General features: G+C 44.2%; 1 protein-coding gene across 3 annotated transcripts in view; it reads right to left on the reverse strand.

Moving 5' to 3' along the window:
- The window catches only part of COX16 (cytochrome c oxidase assembly factor COX16), a 57,499-nt gene extending 40,052 nt beyond the window's left edge, over positions 1–17,447 (reverse strand). The window contains exon 1 of one of the 3 annotated variants that reach the window (XM_067557827.1): positions 17,144–17,447. In XM_067557827.1, coding sequence (XP_067413928.1) covers positions 17,144–17,251 — 108 coding nt within the window. In that variant the 5' untranslated portion in view covers positions 17,252–17,447. Of the gene's footprint in view, positions 1–9,843; positions 9,884–17,143 lie in introns of those variants that run through there. The other 2 variants (XM_067557826.1, XM_067557828.1) reach the window with 2 other exon arrangements.
- Between the last annotated feature and the right edge of the window lie 1,798 nt (positions 17,448–19,245).

Consider the following 19,245-nt stretch of genomic DNA (forward strand, 5'->3'; position numbering starts at 1 on the left):
TAAGTCTCCACAGTCTCATTGTGTCTTGATCTTTTGGATAAAGCTGTGAATGTGCATGACAATTAGAGCCAAATGTAGCAGTGGGTTTCATGATAGGGGCACCTACCTGCTAGGAACTGGACCCAGAACCAAAGCTCATTTCACAAAGCCAATCAAAGAACCATCAGGTGCTAACAAATAACTTTCAGTAGCTAGAAACCTGGACCACTATGAACCAAACCAGGCCAGATTTCTGACTTCACCATTCAAGGAAGTGACGATGTTGTCACAGACACTGAATCAACAAAACACATAATGCAGAAGGAGGGATTTATATGGGGAAAAGCTTCTGCTCACTAACTTTTTTGGTAATAAGATCTGAGAAGGTAAAAACAAAAAAAATATATGCTGGCTAAAAGTTGTTTTAAGGTTTGCCTGAATGTGGCATGGGCGGTTAACAAGAAAAATCTATGTATTTGCAGACTAAAGTCTTGATTGCATGAAGCACTGAGCGCTTCACAAGATCAGGCAATAACTCTAACCAAATGCGGTTTGAATCGCAGCATTTATTCTCATTAAAACAAGAATCTCCTTTGAAACTGGTCCTCTTTCATTGCTAATGACTAGTGTGTTAATTAACAACCCAATGATTTACCTCACATTCTTAAAGCTCTAATAAATAGACCACAAGATTGGTTTCAAGAAGTTTATTGCTAACACACACAATAGTTTACCAAGTGGAACCACAGTAACATACAGTCTGAAGAATGGTTGTTGCAGGACTGAAGCAGTTGCACTAAAAAAGTACACGGTGCCCAGTTGTCAACCCAGTCAGAAAGCAATAAATAATTAATCTTGTTAGATCCATTAAGCATTAGTTTACCTACCAATGAACACTCATAAAATTATAGTATATAATGTATGTTCATTTTCTGTCTCATGCACATTAACAAAGATCTCTGGTTAGCCTGTTCCTCATAACCCAACCCCTACTGAATAGAAAGTGGTCAATATACTGTGGTTTGTGAAGTCACTCTTTAACCAAAAGGAAATAACACACACTTTACAATACTTTGTTGCATCTAAAAAACTGTATATAATATGATTTAATAATCGCCTCTTTGTTTTCCCATGGTTATGGCACAGTCAATCAGAAGATTTCATTAAACAATAGTCATTCCATGTTCTGTGCATGTTCTGTCTTGTTTTGTGCTGTATTGGTTTTGACCTGTTACTTGTTTGGCAGAGACCATTTACTATATACTACCTAGCATATTTTCAGCTACGTACAGTACGTGACAAATAAAAATGCAACACACACACACAAAAGGGGGCTGGTGATTAGATTTTCATCTTTTTCTTGAAATTGGATATCTGAACCGTACTATCTAATTTAGATTGTAACACTGAGACTTTCTCTTCTTCCATATATTATATGGCACTGAGCATGACAGGTATACATAGATAAATAAAATAATAATAGTAATACTGCTCAAAGGCCTAACTTGAGGTTCTAAGCCAAAGTAGACTGGTGGTTTCAGTCTTGTACACAATACATGTATGTTCAGATCACAAAACTACCACCACCCAGTAGTCTCTGGAGTGGAAAGGCCAGGACTCAGCTGGTGTGAATAATTTACTCTGTTCCTTAGACTAGATACAGTGCCAAACCTTTACCTTCCCTAATTTTAGTGACACCACCTTTATATTATTAAATCTAAAGAATGTTTAAATTCTGTTTTACTTTTTGCCCTTTACACAGTTTGGACAGTGAAACCAGCCCGGTTGGTTCCATTTTCTGGTTTCCAGCCATTACCAAATAGTCACATTTGAGTTCCTGTTACTACAAGGGATGATTATATTATGGAGGCACCTTTGCCACTTCACAGTTATGGTTCAGGAAGAGTTGTACTTAAGGTACAGTATGATTGTAACACAAAGATTATAAATGTCATTGAAATATTAATTAATGCAGTGTTGGAAGATCAGACGTAAGATTGTCCATTGCAGAGTGATTTTCAAAAGGATAACAGCATTGTTCAACTGAAAGTGAGTGTGTTATGGTTTACCATGTTTGAATACAGTTGTGAAGAGCTGAGTTAGCGGACATGATGCTGACCAGGACTTTGCAGCCAGCGTAGATTAGGTAAAGTCACATTCAGCATTGTGTCAAGTTAGCTCACATGACGCTGAATATGATTTGTTCTGGTCTTCACTAACCACAAAGGCTCTGCTCAGCATCTTGTTGACTAACTGGATGGCTCACAATTGTGTTCAAACACACAGTAAAATTTAGTAGTGAAGACAAGACAAAAAGGTACAAATGCATTAGTATAGTTACCATGATGGACAGGGCTGATACTTGGAGACTGCACTATGCTGGCTAAATATATTTCTTTAACTTGAATGTTTCCTTGCTTTTTATGTGTTTACATTATGAGGAAAGATGTTCTAGCTACCTTATTTCAAGTTAAGGATGCTTTGTGTGTGGGAATAAATAAAAGATGGTTACTTACCTTGTAACTATTGTTCTTTGAGATGTGTTGCTCATGTCCATTCCATCCTAGGTGTGTGCACGCCTCCGTGCACAGTTACCGGAATTTTTTTCCCTTTAGCAGTACCCGTAGGGCCAGCTCCGGCACCCCATGGAGTCCCACATGCATGCCATAGCATAACAGGTGCTGCCGGCCCTACGCCCCCTCACTTCCTTCTTGCCGTCAACTCCAACAGTGGGGACAGAGGGGCGGTCATGGAATGGACATGAGCAACACATCTTGAAGAACAACAGTTACAAGGTAAGTAACTGTCTTTTCTTCTATGAGTGCTTGCTCATGTCAATTCCATTCTAGGTGACTCACAAGCAATACCTTGGAGGTAGGCCTGGAGTTCACAGATGAGCTGCCTGCATGAAGCTAGCATCATCCCGTGCCTGCTGGACAATGGCATAGTGGGATGTGAAGGTGTGCACCGATGACCAGGTGGCAGCCCTATAGATATCCTGCACCAGTACCTGTGCCAGAAAAGTCGTCAAGGAGGCTTGCGCTCTGGTGGAGTGGGCCATGACAACATCCGATAGAGGCACCTTCGCCTGCGCGTAACAAAACTTGATGCAGGAAGTTATCCAGGAGGAAATGTGCTGGGCGGAGACAGGTAAGCCTTTCTTCTTATCCGCCACTGCAGCAAATAGTTGCGTTCAATATAGAAAGCTAACGTTTGCCTAGCATCAAGCGTGTGCTATTTCTGTTCCTCCTCCAAGTCCTGAGGCTTGGGAAAGAACACTGAATAAATATATCCTGATTACAATGAAAATGAGACACCACCTGGGGTAAGAAAGCGGGATGGGGCCGCAACTGTACCGTGTCATTATAGAAGGTTGTGTAAGGAGGCTCTGAGGTAAGTGCCCTAATCTCAGAGATTCTTCTCACTGAGGTGACTGCTACTAGGAAGGATACCTTTCAGGAGAGCAATAGTAACAGACAGGTAGCCAAGGGTTCGAAGAGGGGACCCGTGAGCTGAGACAGAACTAGGTTTAAATCCCAAAGAGGTACTGAGTCTCGAACTTGAGGGTTGAGCCTCTCTATTCCTTTCAGGAACCTAACCATCATGGAATGGGAAAAAACTGATTTTCCATCCAATGAAGGGTGAAAAGCTGAGATGGCCGCCAGGTGAACCTTCAACAAGACCATAGCCAGGCCTTGAAGCTTAAGGTGCAATAAGTACTCCAGAACAGCCTGGATCAATGCCGCTCAGGCGGAATCCCATGGGACATTGCCCAGCAGGTGAACCGCTTCCACTTGGTCAGGTATGCCGCGCGATTGGAAGGCTTTCTACTGCCCAGTGGAATTTGCTGAACCTGTGACAAACAGGCCCATTCCTCCGTGTTCAGCCATGGAGTCTCCATGCCGTCAGTTGTAGGGTCTCTAGGTCTGAATGCAGCAGGTGACCTTGGTCCTGGGAAAGGAGATCATGCCACTGAGGCAACTCCAGGGGGGTGACTCACAGTTCTAGCAGCATGCTGAACCAATGCTGGTGGGGCCAAGCCGGCACAACCCGGATAACATCCACTTTGTCCCTCTTGATTTTCAGGAGGACTCTGTGTAACAGCAGAATGGGCAGAACCGCATACATGAGAACCCCCTTCCACTGTAAGCGAGAGGTGTCAGACAGCAACCCCTCTTCGAGGCTGTGGAGAGAACAGAACTATGGACACTTCTTGTTTCATCTGGACGCAAACAAGTCCATTTGGGGAGAGCCCCACCTCTGGAAGATCATAGCGGCCACCCTCAGGTGGAGCGTCCACTTGTGGCGGGGTAAAAAGGACTGCTGAGGCGGTCTGCTGTGTAGTTCCTGATGCCCGGAAGGTGAGAGGCTATAAGGTGGAAATCGTGGCTCACCGCGAGGTTCCACAGACATACTGCCTCCCTGCAAAGGCTTGAGGAGTGGGGCCCCCCCGCCTGTTGATATAGTACATGGCAGCGGTGTTGTCCGTCAGCACCCACACTCCCTTGCCTGCAATGAAGGGAAGGAACACCCCACAAACCAGGCGTATCACCCATTGTTCCCTCACGTTTATGTGCATGTCTCGTTCCTCCCGCGACCAAACTCCCTGAGTGCTATGGTCGGAGCTGATATGGGCCCTCCACCCCAAGTACGAGGCATCCGACACCAATGTGACCGAGGGGGCTAGATCCTCGAACGGCATACCCCACAGCACTGAACGAAGGTTCTGCCACCATTCCAGCGAGGACAGGACGTGCGGGGGGACCGTGACCACGCCGTCCAGGGAGTGTGTGCTCGGGGTATACACCAACTGGAGTGGCTGGAGCTGTAGGTGTGTGAGCCTTACTATATACATGCAAGAAGCCATGTGGCCCAGCAGTTGCAGACAAGATCCGGCTGTCACGATAAGGCACTTGCACAGACGAGTAATAAGTCTGACATGGCTTTGAAGCGAGGCCGGAATCACTCCAATGAATTCTATCTGCTGACTGGGGTTAACATTGATTTTTGATAGTTTATTAACAGACCCAGATGGCAGTAGGTGGCACATACGAGGTCCAGACTGTTCCGAACCTGAGACTGAGACCTGCCCTTGATCATCCAGTCGTCTAGGTATGGATAAATCTGCACGCCCTGGTGTCGCAGGTGCGCAGCCACCTCCGCCATGCACTTTGTAAACACTCTTGGGGCAGAAGAGAGGCCAAAGGATAACACTGTAAATTGGTAGTGGGAGTGGGCCACGATGAAGCGGAGAAATCATCTGTTGCTGGGAAAAATCGCAATGTGGAGGTATGCATCCTTTAGGTCAAAAGCAAATACCAGTCCCCTGGATCCAAAGAAGGAATGATGAAGGCTAGTGAGACCATGCACAACTTCAGTCTCTTGAGATATTTGTTGAGACGACGCAGGTCTAGAATGGGCTTGAGACCCCTTTCGCCTTGGGAATGAGAAAATATCGGGAGTAAAAACCTTTTCCCTTCGTGTCTGGCGGAACTTCCTTTATAGCCCCTAGACTGAGAAGGTTCTCCACCTCTCATACGAGAAGTTATTCGTGATCCAACAGCTCTGTCCACACCAGTGCTTATGTCTGTGTAACTTATGTCATTCGGGGGTGGTTTATTCACACCCCAGTGACATATGTTACACTGACATAAATGATAGTATAGACATAGCCTTATACATATGCTTAACTTTACACTGTTAGTGTACTAATAGTACTCATGGTGCACTAATTTAAGCATATGTTTAAATCATTGCAGGATCTGGGCCTATGTTTGTACAGTGGCCAGCACATGGGATACAATCCTAACAGGGACCATTGGGCGTGCCATAATATAAATATTTCCTACCACCCCTAATAATAATTCTTACCAATATTACAATTAAGTGTATAATGCCAAGCAGCTAAAGGAGTAGCAGTAATTAAGCACATATTGAAAATTAAAACATACTTTTCCTCATCCCAGTTCCAGTAACCTGCAAATTGCTGCCTCCCATTTGATCAGAGGACCCAGCATACCCTATGCTGTGGACAACCCAACTGGAGAACAGAAGCAATTTGAAGAGCTCACATAAACCATTTTTTTTTTAATGTCAGGAAACTGTTAGTATTTTACTTTATAGAATGTGCCAGAGAAGGAATAAAAAAAGGTTCTGAATTCTTTACACATTGAAATGTCCCTCTGACTAGTTATTTTGAAGCATTCAGCGTATGGATCTAATGGTGGTATTTCTTCACTTTTTTGTATAAAAAGATCACTTTTAAAAATAAAAAATAATAATCCTTATATTTTATACAGTACTTTCCATACTATAGTGGAAACAACCCAGGAGCACTGCTACCACAAACACCCTCTTAAATGTTCCAAACTGGATGATTCCTGTATGTCTCAGTGATTACACATAAAACAACCCAACATTTTAACGTAATCATGCATGCACAGAAGACTAACATGTTGCAAAATAGAATAAAAGATAGGATATGACATAAGATTACCATCTGTCACATAAATTCAGCAACTTCAATAAGCATTTTAGGCAAAAAAAACTGACATGAAATTCTCCTTAACTTTCTTTTTAAAAAACCCTACCCATTCTCTTCTTCACTGAGACGTATGTTACGCAAACAGTTATGGCTGGCATTGGGCTGATTATTAAAGCTGCACTTCAGATGGAGGATGCTAGTGCTTATCACCAATTAAAATTGATCTGTTCACTGATGGCCTGCAATGGCATGAGAACTCCCTGACTTACTACACTTCCCTGGGTTATCCTGCACAATCTAAAGCAGACACCCTTGGTCTCTTGGGTTAGCAAAATAACAAGAGGCAATTCCTCTGGCATCGCCTAGCGATTTGCTATATTATAGAATCCCCATCGCTAGAGAAACTCATTCCTGCCATAGCACTGACTGTGAAAGCCAACTTACAAAATTACATTTCCTTTGTCATAAATCCCTAAATTAATCACATCACAATATTCAATGCTAGCAACTCGGATCATGCACTGGTGAAAAGAAAGCAGGAAAATGTTATGAAATATATTACTGGAATGGTAATATGATAATTTTCAAGCCTCTTCTCCAAGACAGGTGCTGCCAAAGCCTCCAGCTATGCATTGTGCAACTCAAAACTGGAAGAGTCACATGAAATATTTTCTTCTTAGCTTGCAGTGACCAGCGTTAAAAGGTTTTTGGGGGTTTCCTTTTTTAAAAACTATTGTGTATGCAGTTCAATGCTGGTGAGAGGTGCCGGTTTGACAGCGCTGGAGATGACATCCTTTATTTAGCCACTAAACAGGTGCAGCAGCACTGCAAGCTTCCATCCCACCAAAACACCTATCTGGTTCAACTCTGACCTGGAGGGACGCACCTCTAGGGCAAGGCGATAGTTTAGTTTCCATGGCCTTTTCACTCATTGGTCCCTATGCTGAGCCTGCTAATAAGGGAGACAATTAGTGCCAGCTGTAGTGGTGGCTTTGTACCATGAACATTTGTCTAATGGGAAATTTACTGATACTCCCAACTCATTTCATATGAACAGCCACCAGATGGTAACAGTAAGTCACTATAGATTAAAACATGCCATGCCACTAATGCAAACAAGTAGCAGTAATAAAGGCAATACAAGGTATAATTTGACAAGATATACATGAGATCTTTGTGTGCTAAACCCAAGCATGAAGAGAAATGAGATAGGACAGCGGGTTAGGGATGAAATTCTCCTGACACACGTGTCATTTTCCCCTCCCACCCTATTCCTTCTCCCCTCTCACTTGAACAGAGATCTGGATAGGATCATTCAGCCCTGGTTCTCCTCCCGCAAAAGGAGACAGGGCCTCTCACTCAGGACTCTTCTTTCATCTCTTTGAAGCAAAAAGATGAACCTGACTTTCATTACAGGTCACACAGACTCCTTTTGAAAGGTGCTCGAGTGCCTTGAAAATATGTATTTGATGTGAGGGAGAAATTAAGGAAAAAATTGTTAAGGAATTTTGTGTTAGCAGATGACCTCCAACAAAGAAAGGAGCAAACAGCAGTTCTGTGCATAAATACTTCTAGGTTAGAGATCAGCAATAGTCTCTCTTATGCTGCCATCTACCCAAGCTGAAAACAAGAACCAGCCATGTTAGGAAACCTATTCCTTAACTAACATTACAACCTGCTATTCTCTGACTTTTCTGCCTCCTCTGGCCACTGCCAGTAGAATTCCTCTGTGCTATGCACACACAACTAGAGAAACAGAGGAAGGTGTGCATGTCTATTTCATGAGCAGATAAAATATACTGAGTAAAAGGCCACACTAACAATATCCTGATAACCGTAGGGCAGCAACATGGCAAAAAATGGAGCAGATTGCTGTTGACCCCAATCTTGAATAGAATGGTTCAGGCTGCAGAGATTGCAGGTCTCAGCACATAGTACTCCCATCTTGATCCAAGAAACCAGGACACCTGGATTAATATGGAGCACTGCATATTCGTACCTGTGATCTCTGCAGGCTGCACCACCATATTCATAGATTCATAGAAGATTAAGGTTGGAAGGGACCTCAGGAAGTCATCTAGTCCAACCCCCTGCTCAAAGCAGGACCAACCCAATAAATCATCCCAGCCAGGGCTTTGTCAAGACGGGCCTTAAAAACTTCTAAGGATGGAGATTCCTCCCTAGGTAACCCATTCCAGTGCTTCAACACCCTCCTAGTGAAAAAGCTTTTCCTAATATCCAACCTAGACCTCCCCCACTGCAACTTGAGACCACTGCTCTTTGTTCTGTCATCTGCCACTACTCAGAGCAGCCTAGTTCCATCCCCTTTGGACACCCCCCTTCAGGTAGTTGAAGGCCGCTATCAAATCCCCCTCACTCTTCTCTTCTGCAGACTAAATAAGCCCAGTTCCCTCAGCCTCTCATCATAAGTCATGTGCCCCAGGCCCCTAATCATTTTCTTTGCCCTCCACTAAACTCCCTCCAATTTGTCCACATCCTTTCTGTAATGGGGAGCCCAAAACTGGACACAATACTCCAGGTGTAGCCTCACCATTGCCGAATAGAGGGACATAATCACTTCCCTCAATCTATTAGCCTTCTTTGCAACAAGGGAACACTATTGACTCATATCCAGCTTCTTGTCCACTGTAACCCCCAAATATTTTTCTGCAGAACTGCTGCTTAGCCAGTTGGTCCCCAGCCTGTATTCAATATGTGAATGGCTGGGGGCCACATTCTAAAGCTCTGTTTTGTCACATACTTTAGACACCCAGGTCTATTTTTTGGCAAAAAATTCTTATGTTTATTAAAACGTCCATTTCTAATGTGTGGGGGAATGCGGAAAATGCATTTAGTAGAAGCCAAATGCAGAACAACATAGAAAAGATGGCAACCCATATGTTCCTTTGTGTAAGCATTAGCAAAAATGGGCTTTTTCAACCAGACTGTTGTCATTTTCCATTATACACAGTGCTTGGGCTGGTCAGGTGATAAGGGAATTTCACTCAGCAGCTGCAGCTGTGTGGAGAACAAAGATGCTGTGGTGGTCAAGCACAGCTTCCTGTTACAAACAACATTGCCCCTTTCTTCAAAAAAAGTAATCCGTGTACCATTTTAAAAATTAAGGTTACTGCCACCCAGAGATCATGAGTGCAAATTCAACTAAGGTTTACTTTGACCACAGCTCTTTCCATCTGATGGCTCTTTGGTGGCCTGTGACTGTGTAAAAAAATTGTTGGTGTAAGTTCAGTTACCATTAAACTAGTATCCATATTAAAAACACAAAAAAGAAACCACCACCACTCGTCATCAACCGTCCCCCTAGATGTCAGTATCAGGACAGGGTTAAAGACTGAATAAGCCCTGGGAACAAAACTAACCTCCTGCCCCTCCATGTGGTTCCACCTGAAGAGGATTAAAACATATTGCAGGGCTGTACAGAGAGAATGGGGAGAGGGAAGCAGGCACTGCCACGGCTCATGCTGTATCTTTTCTGAGGATAAACAGAGGACTTCAGTGTACATGACTGTCAGACTAAGCGCTAGTGTAGACAATGCTCTCCCGCCAACAGAGCTACCACCCCTCATTTAAGTGGTTTTATTATATTGGTGGGAGAGCTCTCCCCCACTGACATAATGCGGCTACACTAGCGCTTATGTTGGCAAAACTTACGCCGCTCAGCGGGGTGGTTTTTTCACGCCTCTGAGTGACAAAGGTTTTGCCAGCATAAGCGCCAGTGCAGACAAGCCCTCAGGGAAACCACTGTAGGTCAGCTAATTCAGGCAGTTGTATTAGTTTACTAGACTAAGACCACAGCTGTACCAGCCATAGCAGACCATTTAGCTGTGCACACACAAGCCTCCAGCATACAGTATGATAGACTGTTTCGAAGGATGGTCTCACATGGAGCAGCAGCAGACTCCAGAATGCATGCAACTGAATAAGAGGTCAGAAGCAGAGGTGCAGCAAGGACGTAGTACACACATTCATCTCATCATTAGATTAGAAGAGCAGAGCTTAGAGTAAAAGCAACACATACCAGTGACAGCATATGTATCAGTGGTTGAGGGAAATTGTTTAAAGTCTAAAATAGCGATGCTAAAAAGATTTTTAAGAACATGAGAACAGCGGTATTGGATCACACCAATGGTCCATCTAGCCTGGTAGCCTGTCTTCTGACAGTGGCCAATGCCAGGTGTTTCAGAGGGAATGAATAGAACAGGTAACATCAAGTGAGCCATCTGATATCACCCATTCCCAGCTTCTGGCAAAGAGGCTAGGGACACATCAGAGCATGGTTTTGCATCCCTGTCCATGCTGGCTAATAGCCATTGATGGACCTATCCTCCATGAACTTATCTAGTTCTTTTTTTAACCGTGTTATAATCTTGGCCTTCACAACATCCTCTGGCAAAGAGTTCCACAGGTTGACTGTGCATTGTGTGAAAAAATACTTCCTTTTGTTCATTTTAAATCTGCTGCCTATTAATTTAATTTGGTGACACCTAGTTCTTGTGTTGTGAGGAGTAAATAACACTTCCTTATTTACTTTCTCCACACCAGTCATGATTTTATAGACCTCTATCATATCGCCCCTTAGTCGTGTCTTTTCAAAGCAGAAAAGTCCCAGTCTTACCAATCTCTCTTCACATGGAAGCTTTTCCATACCTCTAATAACTTTTGTTGCTCTTTTTAAATTCCAATATATCTTTTTTGAGATGGGGAAAGCAGATCTGCATACAGTATTCAAGATGGGGCGTACCATGGATTTATATAGAGGTAATATGATACTTTCTGTTTTATGATCTATTCCGTTATTAATTATTCTGAACATTGTTAGCCTTTGACTGCCGCTGCACACTGAGTGGATGTTTTCAGAGAACACTCCAGTGACTTCAAGATCTGTTTCTTGAGTGGTAACAACTAATTTAGACCCCCATCATTTTATATGTATAGTTAGGATTATGTTTTCCAATATGCATCACTTTGCATTTATCAACATCGAATTTCATCTGCCATTTTGTTGCCCAGTCACCCAGTTTTGTGAGATCCCTTTCTCCTCTATGTGCAGCATGAGTAAGTGTTTACATAAACATCAATTTACCTACAAGACTCAGAAGCCAGTTTGGTTTTCAAAGGTAAATATTAAGACCTATTCATTTCTCAAATGCACATCTAGGCATATGAAAACGTAAATTCACTGTGCTTCATATGGCAAACTGCACTGTGAACAGCATAGTCACATGACGCAATAAATATGAATTAATTAAAGATTCTGAGATTCACATATTGTAAATTGTTAGGGCTTTTCTATACCACCAGTTATGTTGGTGTAACTTAAGTTGCCCAGGTTGTGAATAAGCCACGCCCTGAGCAACATAAATTACACCAACCTAAGTGCGGAGGTGGTTTTATTATGCCAACTGGAGAGTTCTCTCCCACCAGCATATAGCATCTTCACCAGATCACTTCTAGTGTAGATTACCCATTAGTGGGATGCTGTATGTGAGCTTAAGAGTGACATGATGCATGGAGAAGCAGAGGAATTGCTTTGTGTGTTTGCAGTGGTAGTTTTGGCACCTGATGCAATAATAGAAGACAATGTGGTAATTGTGCATAAAAGTTGATGTCAGCAACATCTCTTAGAAGCATTTTTATTCACATCAAAAATCTCTCTCAGTTCTAGGATGTGCCTTTTTCACTTAGATCCTACAAGGTCAATGACAAGCGTGCTTAGTGTTTTATAGGATCAGGCATTCAGAAATTCATCTACTTTTTGGAGCCTGAACCCACTTCATTACGAGATCTTCAGACAGCCACTTACATAAATACATTATAAATTAGGGTGGCTTCATGAGTCCATTAGGCTTGCAAGAGACTGCCCATCCAAGACACAATGCATGGTAAGGTAGGCTTCAGAATACAGAAAAAAAAATATTTCTGAACGCTAACCAGAGCTCCCAGTTTCAACAGGGGATAAAAATAATCTCAAAACATATAAATCCAAACTGTCCTGCTAGCAGAATGTTTATTAATTTAAAAAGACAAATAAGCTTTTAACTTGAGCCTTGTATACCACTGTCATTCCCCTGCTGGTGCCTGGAAGTACTGACCACTTATTTCACTGCTGCTGGTGTGTTCCTTCCTGGCTGAACTCTGGTCCTTGCTCTGTATGTGACATAGACAAAGACCAGATTGCTGAACAATAGTACACCCAGTGGCAATGCAACTGTATCCACAGCATTTTCAATGCCAGAGGCAGAATTCAGAGGAAGAAAGGGAAACACATGCAAGGGACCACTAAAAGGCATTTTGATTATAGCGGAAGGAGAAATAGATAAAATGGAAAGAAGACAGAAGAATCAACCTTTATCAGGCTGGAGAGTGCAGTACTTCAAGATGCTACAGTTGGGACTATATGTATGCAATAAACGTCGTAATTCAAGATTCATTTAAAACATGTCTCCCTGCTAAGACTAAAGTTCAGAGCCTCGGGATTCTGGTTTTTTCTTACAATATCTGATGACAGAGCAAGAAGCTCCACCTCTATATTCCTTACACAGCTTTAGGTGCTTAGAAAGTCATTGGCCATAGCAAACAAACTGGGAACCATGAACTTGAGTCTTGGCTGCTACTCTGAGCATAGGAGAAGGTGACTTGCAACATTCATTTTAAAACATGTTATTTATTTGTAATTTTTAAGTCTGAGTACATATTTTCCTAATCATTTGGCAACACAATCTGTATTTGTCTGAAGGAAAAAGCATTTCCAGTCACCTTTAAATGTGTTAATTGCACTGGAGAAGTAATTTTACATGCTCAGTGCCTCAGAAGAGTGTATGATGCCAGTTCCATTGGCAGTGGTGCCAAAGAGCCTTGCTGGCACAGGATCATCTGAAAGTATCACAGGAGGAATGGGACACTGACTGACATATCCCTATTCAGGCAGACAGAGTTGATTCTAGAACAAGAAGCAACACTGACTGAAAGGAAGGACCCTTCTTCTGTAACACAGAATCAAGCATCATATAGACATGCATGATAACCTACAGGTGGTAAGAAAGAGCTCCCCCTGCACCTTCCTGCAATAGGAAAGGGAGAGATATAGATACAACAGGAAATAAAGATAAGTACAGTAACTAGATACAGAGGCAGTACAGCCTCTTTCCTCACAATAGCAAGTACAAGTTACATCTGCAAGGTCAGTGGAGTTCATTCCAACATCTATACAGATTTAACCATCTTACTGCTTCAGGACTCTATACCCTCTAGCATTCAAGCTGTTAAATGCTGTTCCATGCCAGGTTACATCACTTTCCTAGGCGCACGTTGCCTTATGTCAGGCATTGATATCACCGCATGTCAAGTTTGTAAAATTAGGGAAAATGAAATGTACTGATTTTTTGGGGGGAGGTGGGGTGAAGACCTGTCCCTGTTCATTGATTTGTTAATTTGCACTCTCTACAGTCCAGCTGGTGTTGGGAAGGAAACACTCCTCTCTGTTAGGAAAATGTGATGGAGGACTCTGATGAACACGTTATTCTCAGCGGCTGCCAATTTGAGGTTTTAAAGGTCAACTAAATAAGAAAACCTCTTTGACTCTTGAATATTGTAACAGCCCCAAAACAAACCATGGGGAATGCAGAGAAAGCAGATCAAAATTATACATTCACCCCAAAAATGGGAAAATACATAATTTTGAATAAAAACATTTGTATATATAAAAAGACTATTAAGTGTCTTCAACATATTATCTTTTTTACTCTGAGATCTTCAGAAAGAGTGGCAGAGAGACTTTTGTTAAATGAAAGACAAATGAGATGCAGCATTTTAGTCATTAGTGCTGATGAAAGAGCAGACAGCCCTAATGACTAAAGACCTCTTTTTGTCAACAGAGCAAGTACAGCACAGGAAGCAACACTCCAAGCTTTCCTTACAGTAGACCAATGCTATGTACCAACAACTTCTAAAGAAATTAAACATCTATTCTTCTTGGTTGCAAAGACAGCTTTGCCTCAGTTCACATTTGCTATCTTCCTATGCACACTGATCCAGTGCCTCTGCTGCTGCTCCTAGCTTCCTAAAGAGTATAAGAATGAAGTTAACAGGATCTGTTCAGTTTCACTGATGCTATGCAGAACTCCTTGGGCAGCTATGAAACTAACAAATATCATGTCATCACCAAGGTGTCCCCATGCACCTCGCTTCCACTTGAGGGTGTTTCACACTAAGTCCTGCTGTTAGCAGCACTGCACCCCACCCAGGACTTGTGAGCCGGGGAGAACTGGGGCTCCCTTCTCCAATTGGCTGTGCTGGGTGGGGCTGGCCTCCCCCAGGCTGAGCAGAGCAGTCAGCAACCCTACCACTGAATAGTGGCGTGCTCCTGCTCAGCCAGCAGGCCCTGGGAAATGTTTACCAGGGCAGGAAACCCCCAATTTATTTGTAAAAGACTTTCAGAGCCCGCTGTTAAAAGGCTGCTCTGTTGGAAACTTGGTTAGTTTAAATCAGGTATTTAGAAAATCATGTTGATGATATTCTGTCAACTACAGCCTGACCTACACCTTAGAATTAGGTCGACCTAGTCGCCTCGCTCAGGGCTGGTAAAAAATCTGCACCCTGTGCCACATTGTTAGGCAAACCTAATCCCACTCAGGGTCAGATTTAGGGGCAAGCAACCGCCTGGAGCTCTGGGTTTGGGTGCCAGGCTGGGGGTGCTGTTTTTGTCGTTAGCGACAAAAGGGAAAATAGAATGTTTGAAGTAAAATTTTCCATGTATTGTGTGTGTAGATTCATTTGTCACTAACCTCCTAGAATGTTCTGGACCTTTTTAGAGTCTTGTGGAACCTTCTAGACTTTCTGAGAACTACATTTTCCTCGAACCTCCTTGAATGTTGTCAGGCATGCCCTTGCAGATACGTAAGGGGCGAGGCATCGCCAGTCAGTCAGTGAGATATAAGAATGAACTGAAGTGAAGTGAGCATCCAGCTGCGATATTGTGAACCTTGTTTTACTGTGTAATTGTGAAAGTGTACTTGTGTTTTTCAGACTGGTCCACCCAATGTTGGTGCACAGTTCAATTTCTTGATGTTAGTACATTTCAGTTATTCTTAAAATTAAAAAGTTTCTATAAGTTTCAAGGAAACTAATTGTTTTTTATTCGCTTATATGTCATGATTAAATGTAGATTTACAGATCCTAGTGTGCAAATTTATCATTTTATGAGACAGGGATAAATCATGCATCAAAGTCATGAAATGGGTTACAAATGCAATAAATAATCTGGTATCAAAAGTTTAACACATGAAGTGGAGGAGGCCCTGAAGACACTCCTTGCCTGGGGCACCATTTGGTCTAGGGCTGGCCCTGCCCACACTGTAGCTGCAGCTAGGTTGATGAAAGAATTCTTCTGTTGACCTAGCTACCAACTTTGAGTGGTGGATTAACTATAACATCTTTCCCTCAATATAGGAAGCTTCTGTGCAGCAGCTACAGTGGTGTAGTGTAGATATATCCTGAGAGGGTATGTGTGACTTTGGGTTAGCTACAACTGAGCCATAGCTCTGCAATGGCTTTTAATGCTGCCTGTGCTTTTAAATGAAGGAAGAGATTTTGGTTCAAATGAGTGATATGGCAAACTGTAGATGATGCACATTATTTACAGTAACCAAGATTAGAAATGGCCAGTGAACTCCAGAGAGATCTAACAGAGTGGTGCAATTGGGCAGTATAATATCAAATAAACTTCAGTATAGGTTAGTGTAAGAGAATGCATTTTGGCAGAAATAATTCAAATGTGCAAACATGCTGATGAGTTTTAAGTGTAACCACTCAAAAAGGAAGACCTAGGCAGAAATGTGGACAGCTCAGTAAAAAGATCTACATATGCATAGTGATGGTCCAAGAAAAGCAAATAAGATTTTAAGATGCGTGAAGAATAGGATGGAAAAATAAAGTAGAAATAGAAGAGGTTCAGAGAAAGACAACAGCAATTAGCAACACAGCAGGGCTTCTATATGAAGAGATATTAAGGTATAGAATTTAAGCCTTTTACAGTGGAGACAGAGGTGACATGATAGAGGTATGTAAAATAAGGTAAATCAGGCACTCCGAATTACCCCTTTTTCACAGTGCAACAACAAGGTGTAATTTCTAATAAAAGGCAACAAATTTACACTAATAACCATAGCTCTTATCCCTAGAGATCCTTGGTGTAATCGGCCGCTGCTTAGGTGTCCCTAGGCACGTGCCTCCTTTGCCTAACTGGAAACCCGGCCCTGAGCCGGGCACGGCCTGGCAGCTCCGCGCGGCTGAAACCCCCAACTCCAGGCAGCTGATGATGACAGCGGGGTCCCTCAGCGCCTGAGGGGCTGCAGGAGGGAGCGAGGCCCCGAGCGGGACAGCCGCGGCCGGGCTCACCTCCCAGCGAGGCCGGCACCGGGCCGGCGGGAAGCGGTAACGCCCCTCCCCCACCCCGCAGAGGCGGCCCCTCACAACCGGCAGCCCCTCCCCGCAGCCCACCCCGTGACGGGTCGCGGCCCCGCGCGCACGGCCCCGCCCCCTGGCCTGCGCCATGACCCGGCTCGGGACGGGCACTGGAGTGCGGAGGGGGGGGAGGGGAGCGCGGCGGACAGTCAGCCCCGCCTGAGCCCCGCGCCACAGGCCCCGCCCCCTGCGACTCACCATCATGGGCAGCCCGTACTGCAGCGCCTTGCTCTGCCCGAACGCTCGCCGCAGCTCCGCCAGGCCCCCCCGCAGGCCCCGCGCCGCCTCCCCCCAGGCCCGCATCATCCCCGCACTTCCGGGAGGTGCGGTCCCTCCCAAAAACCAGCCCCGCCGCGGACACCGCGCCCTGAGCAATGGTTCCGCCCCGCCTCCAGGGACTTGGGGCAGAGGCAGCCAGGCCCGGCATGACGTGAGCTGCGGCCGGGACCGCAGTTGCTGCCGGCGGTAGCTGCGGGGCGGCCCTGCTCAGGGAGGAGGCGCGGGGCGGGATGGGTACCTCGGCCCCGATCCTGGGGGATGGGGTGTAACATTAAACTGCTTCCGGCGGGTGCAATTTGCGGCAGGTAGCGGCGGGTCCTGGGCCGACGGGAGGCTCGCGGTCGCGCGCGGCCCCTGCAAACACAGCGCGAGCTGTCAGGCGCGAACCGCGGGAGCAGGTGTTCCCGATAGACAGGCTGGGCAGAATTGGATTTTATTTTTAATTATTTCGACGGACAATGTTGATGTCTAGTGACTTTAAACGTCGTTGATTTTCATTCATTTGCATTTTCACAGTTGTGCAAAAATAACGTGGTCGAAGCATTTTTAAAATGTTGATCGATTTACGTTTTCGCAGTTGCACAAAGTTAGAGAGGGGGGCAGACCAGAAGAGCGGGCCATGATTAACGAGAGCAGACACTGAGATTGAACAAGTTAAATCTTTAGAACCATTAAAACACAATTTGTGAACATCACAGGTCAAAATATACAAAACAAAGAGCCACATATCAAACTAATAAAGCTCTCAAGCAGCATTTTTCATACTTTCCCGGTATCTAAATTCCTGCTATTATCAATAGAAATCTTCTTCATGGGTTTTTGTGTATACAATGAAATTGACGTTTAGTGATGTAATAAAACTCGAATCCTTCCAAGCCTAATTATACAGACTGCCCTCATTGTCATTGTTATACATATTGCACTTCTGTAGTGTGTGACACACCTATGAATGAGCACAGTGCCCTCTAACCTTATTTCAGACACATTTTCTCAGGCTTTTTCCTCACTGGTAAAACTGAAGGGGCTTGTACTGTGTTTTCACCTCAGAATAGCTCACACACCTTAGTTACCTTGCAGGCACAAGGCACAAGGAAGGCTGAGGCCCTGACAGGGCAGAGCAGAGACCCCAGGTAAGACTGCCAGGAGGAGAACGAGTCCCCGGCCATTGGGGAGACCACCCTGCTGCTGAATGGCTCTGTTCCCGGACAGGAGCGTTTCAGCAGTGGGGTGGCCTCCCCCTGCAGCTGGGGACTCATCCTCCTTGTGGCCCTGGTGAGGGGTCTCACTCTCTACTCTGCTACGCCACAACTGCAGCCTTTCCTGCACCTGGCACCTGCGAGGATTGAGTGTCACCAGCCCTGTGGTAGCAAAGGGAGCCCTCTGCAGCTCTGCTGTCACAGGAAAGCGGCTCTGCAAGAGCAGGACTGCAGAAGGCTCTCTGTGCTGCCGCAGGGCAGGGGACACTTGATCCCTGCAGGCACAAGGTGGGGAGGCTGCATTTCCTCTGACTGTTACCAATGGATATTTTTTTCGATTTCAGGGTATCAACTGAAATTAATGTTTATCAACATCTATCGATTTAAATCAAACCCTGCCAAGCCTAGAAATAGCATAAATGCTTTTCTACACAGGGCAACACTCAGGAAAGTTAAGATGAGTGCTCCATTGCTTCCCTCCTTCACTTTGGACTTAAAAAATAAAATGTGGGTTATACGTGGACTATACAAAACTTTAAAAATGTTCAAGACCGGTCAAAGGCCTGATGATTTACAGTGTTTTGGTGAAGGACTCCTGCAATCTTCTATGGTTGCCCTGACTGTCATTGTCAAAAACTAAGCCTACTGTACTTCGAAATAAGAGTGTCCATACAGGGGTTTAAAGCATTATTATGTGTATTAACTCCACTTATGTGCATTAACTTCACACCTTTAGTGTGTCCATGTAGACAAGCCCTTATTAAGTAAAGGGAAGAGAGTAAATGAAATTGAAGGCAGGGAAGACTCTGTTAATTCCTTTCGTTT

This window comes from Emydura macquarii, unplaced genomic scaffold (genome assembly GCF_026122565.2).
Source record: "Emydura macquarii macquarii isolate MOO-44397 ecotype Brisbane River unplaced genomic scaffold, CSIRO-AGI_Emac_v2 contig_1876, whole genome shotgun sequence".
In the NCBI taxonomy this organism is placed as follows: Eukaryota; Metazoa; Chordata; order Testudines; family Chelidae; genus Emydura; species Emydura macquarii.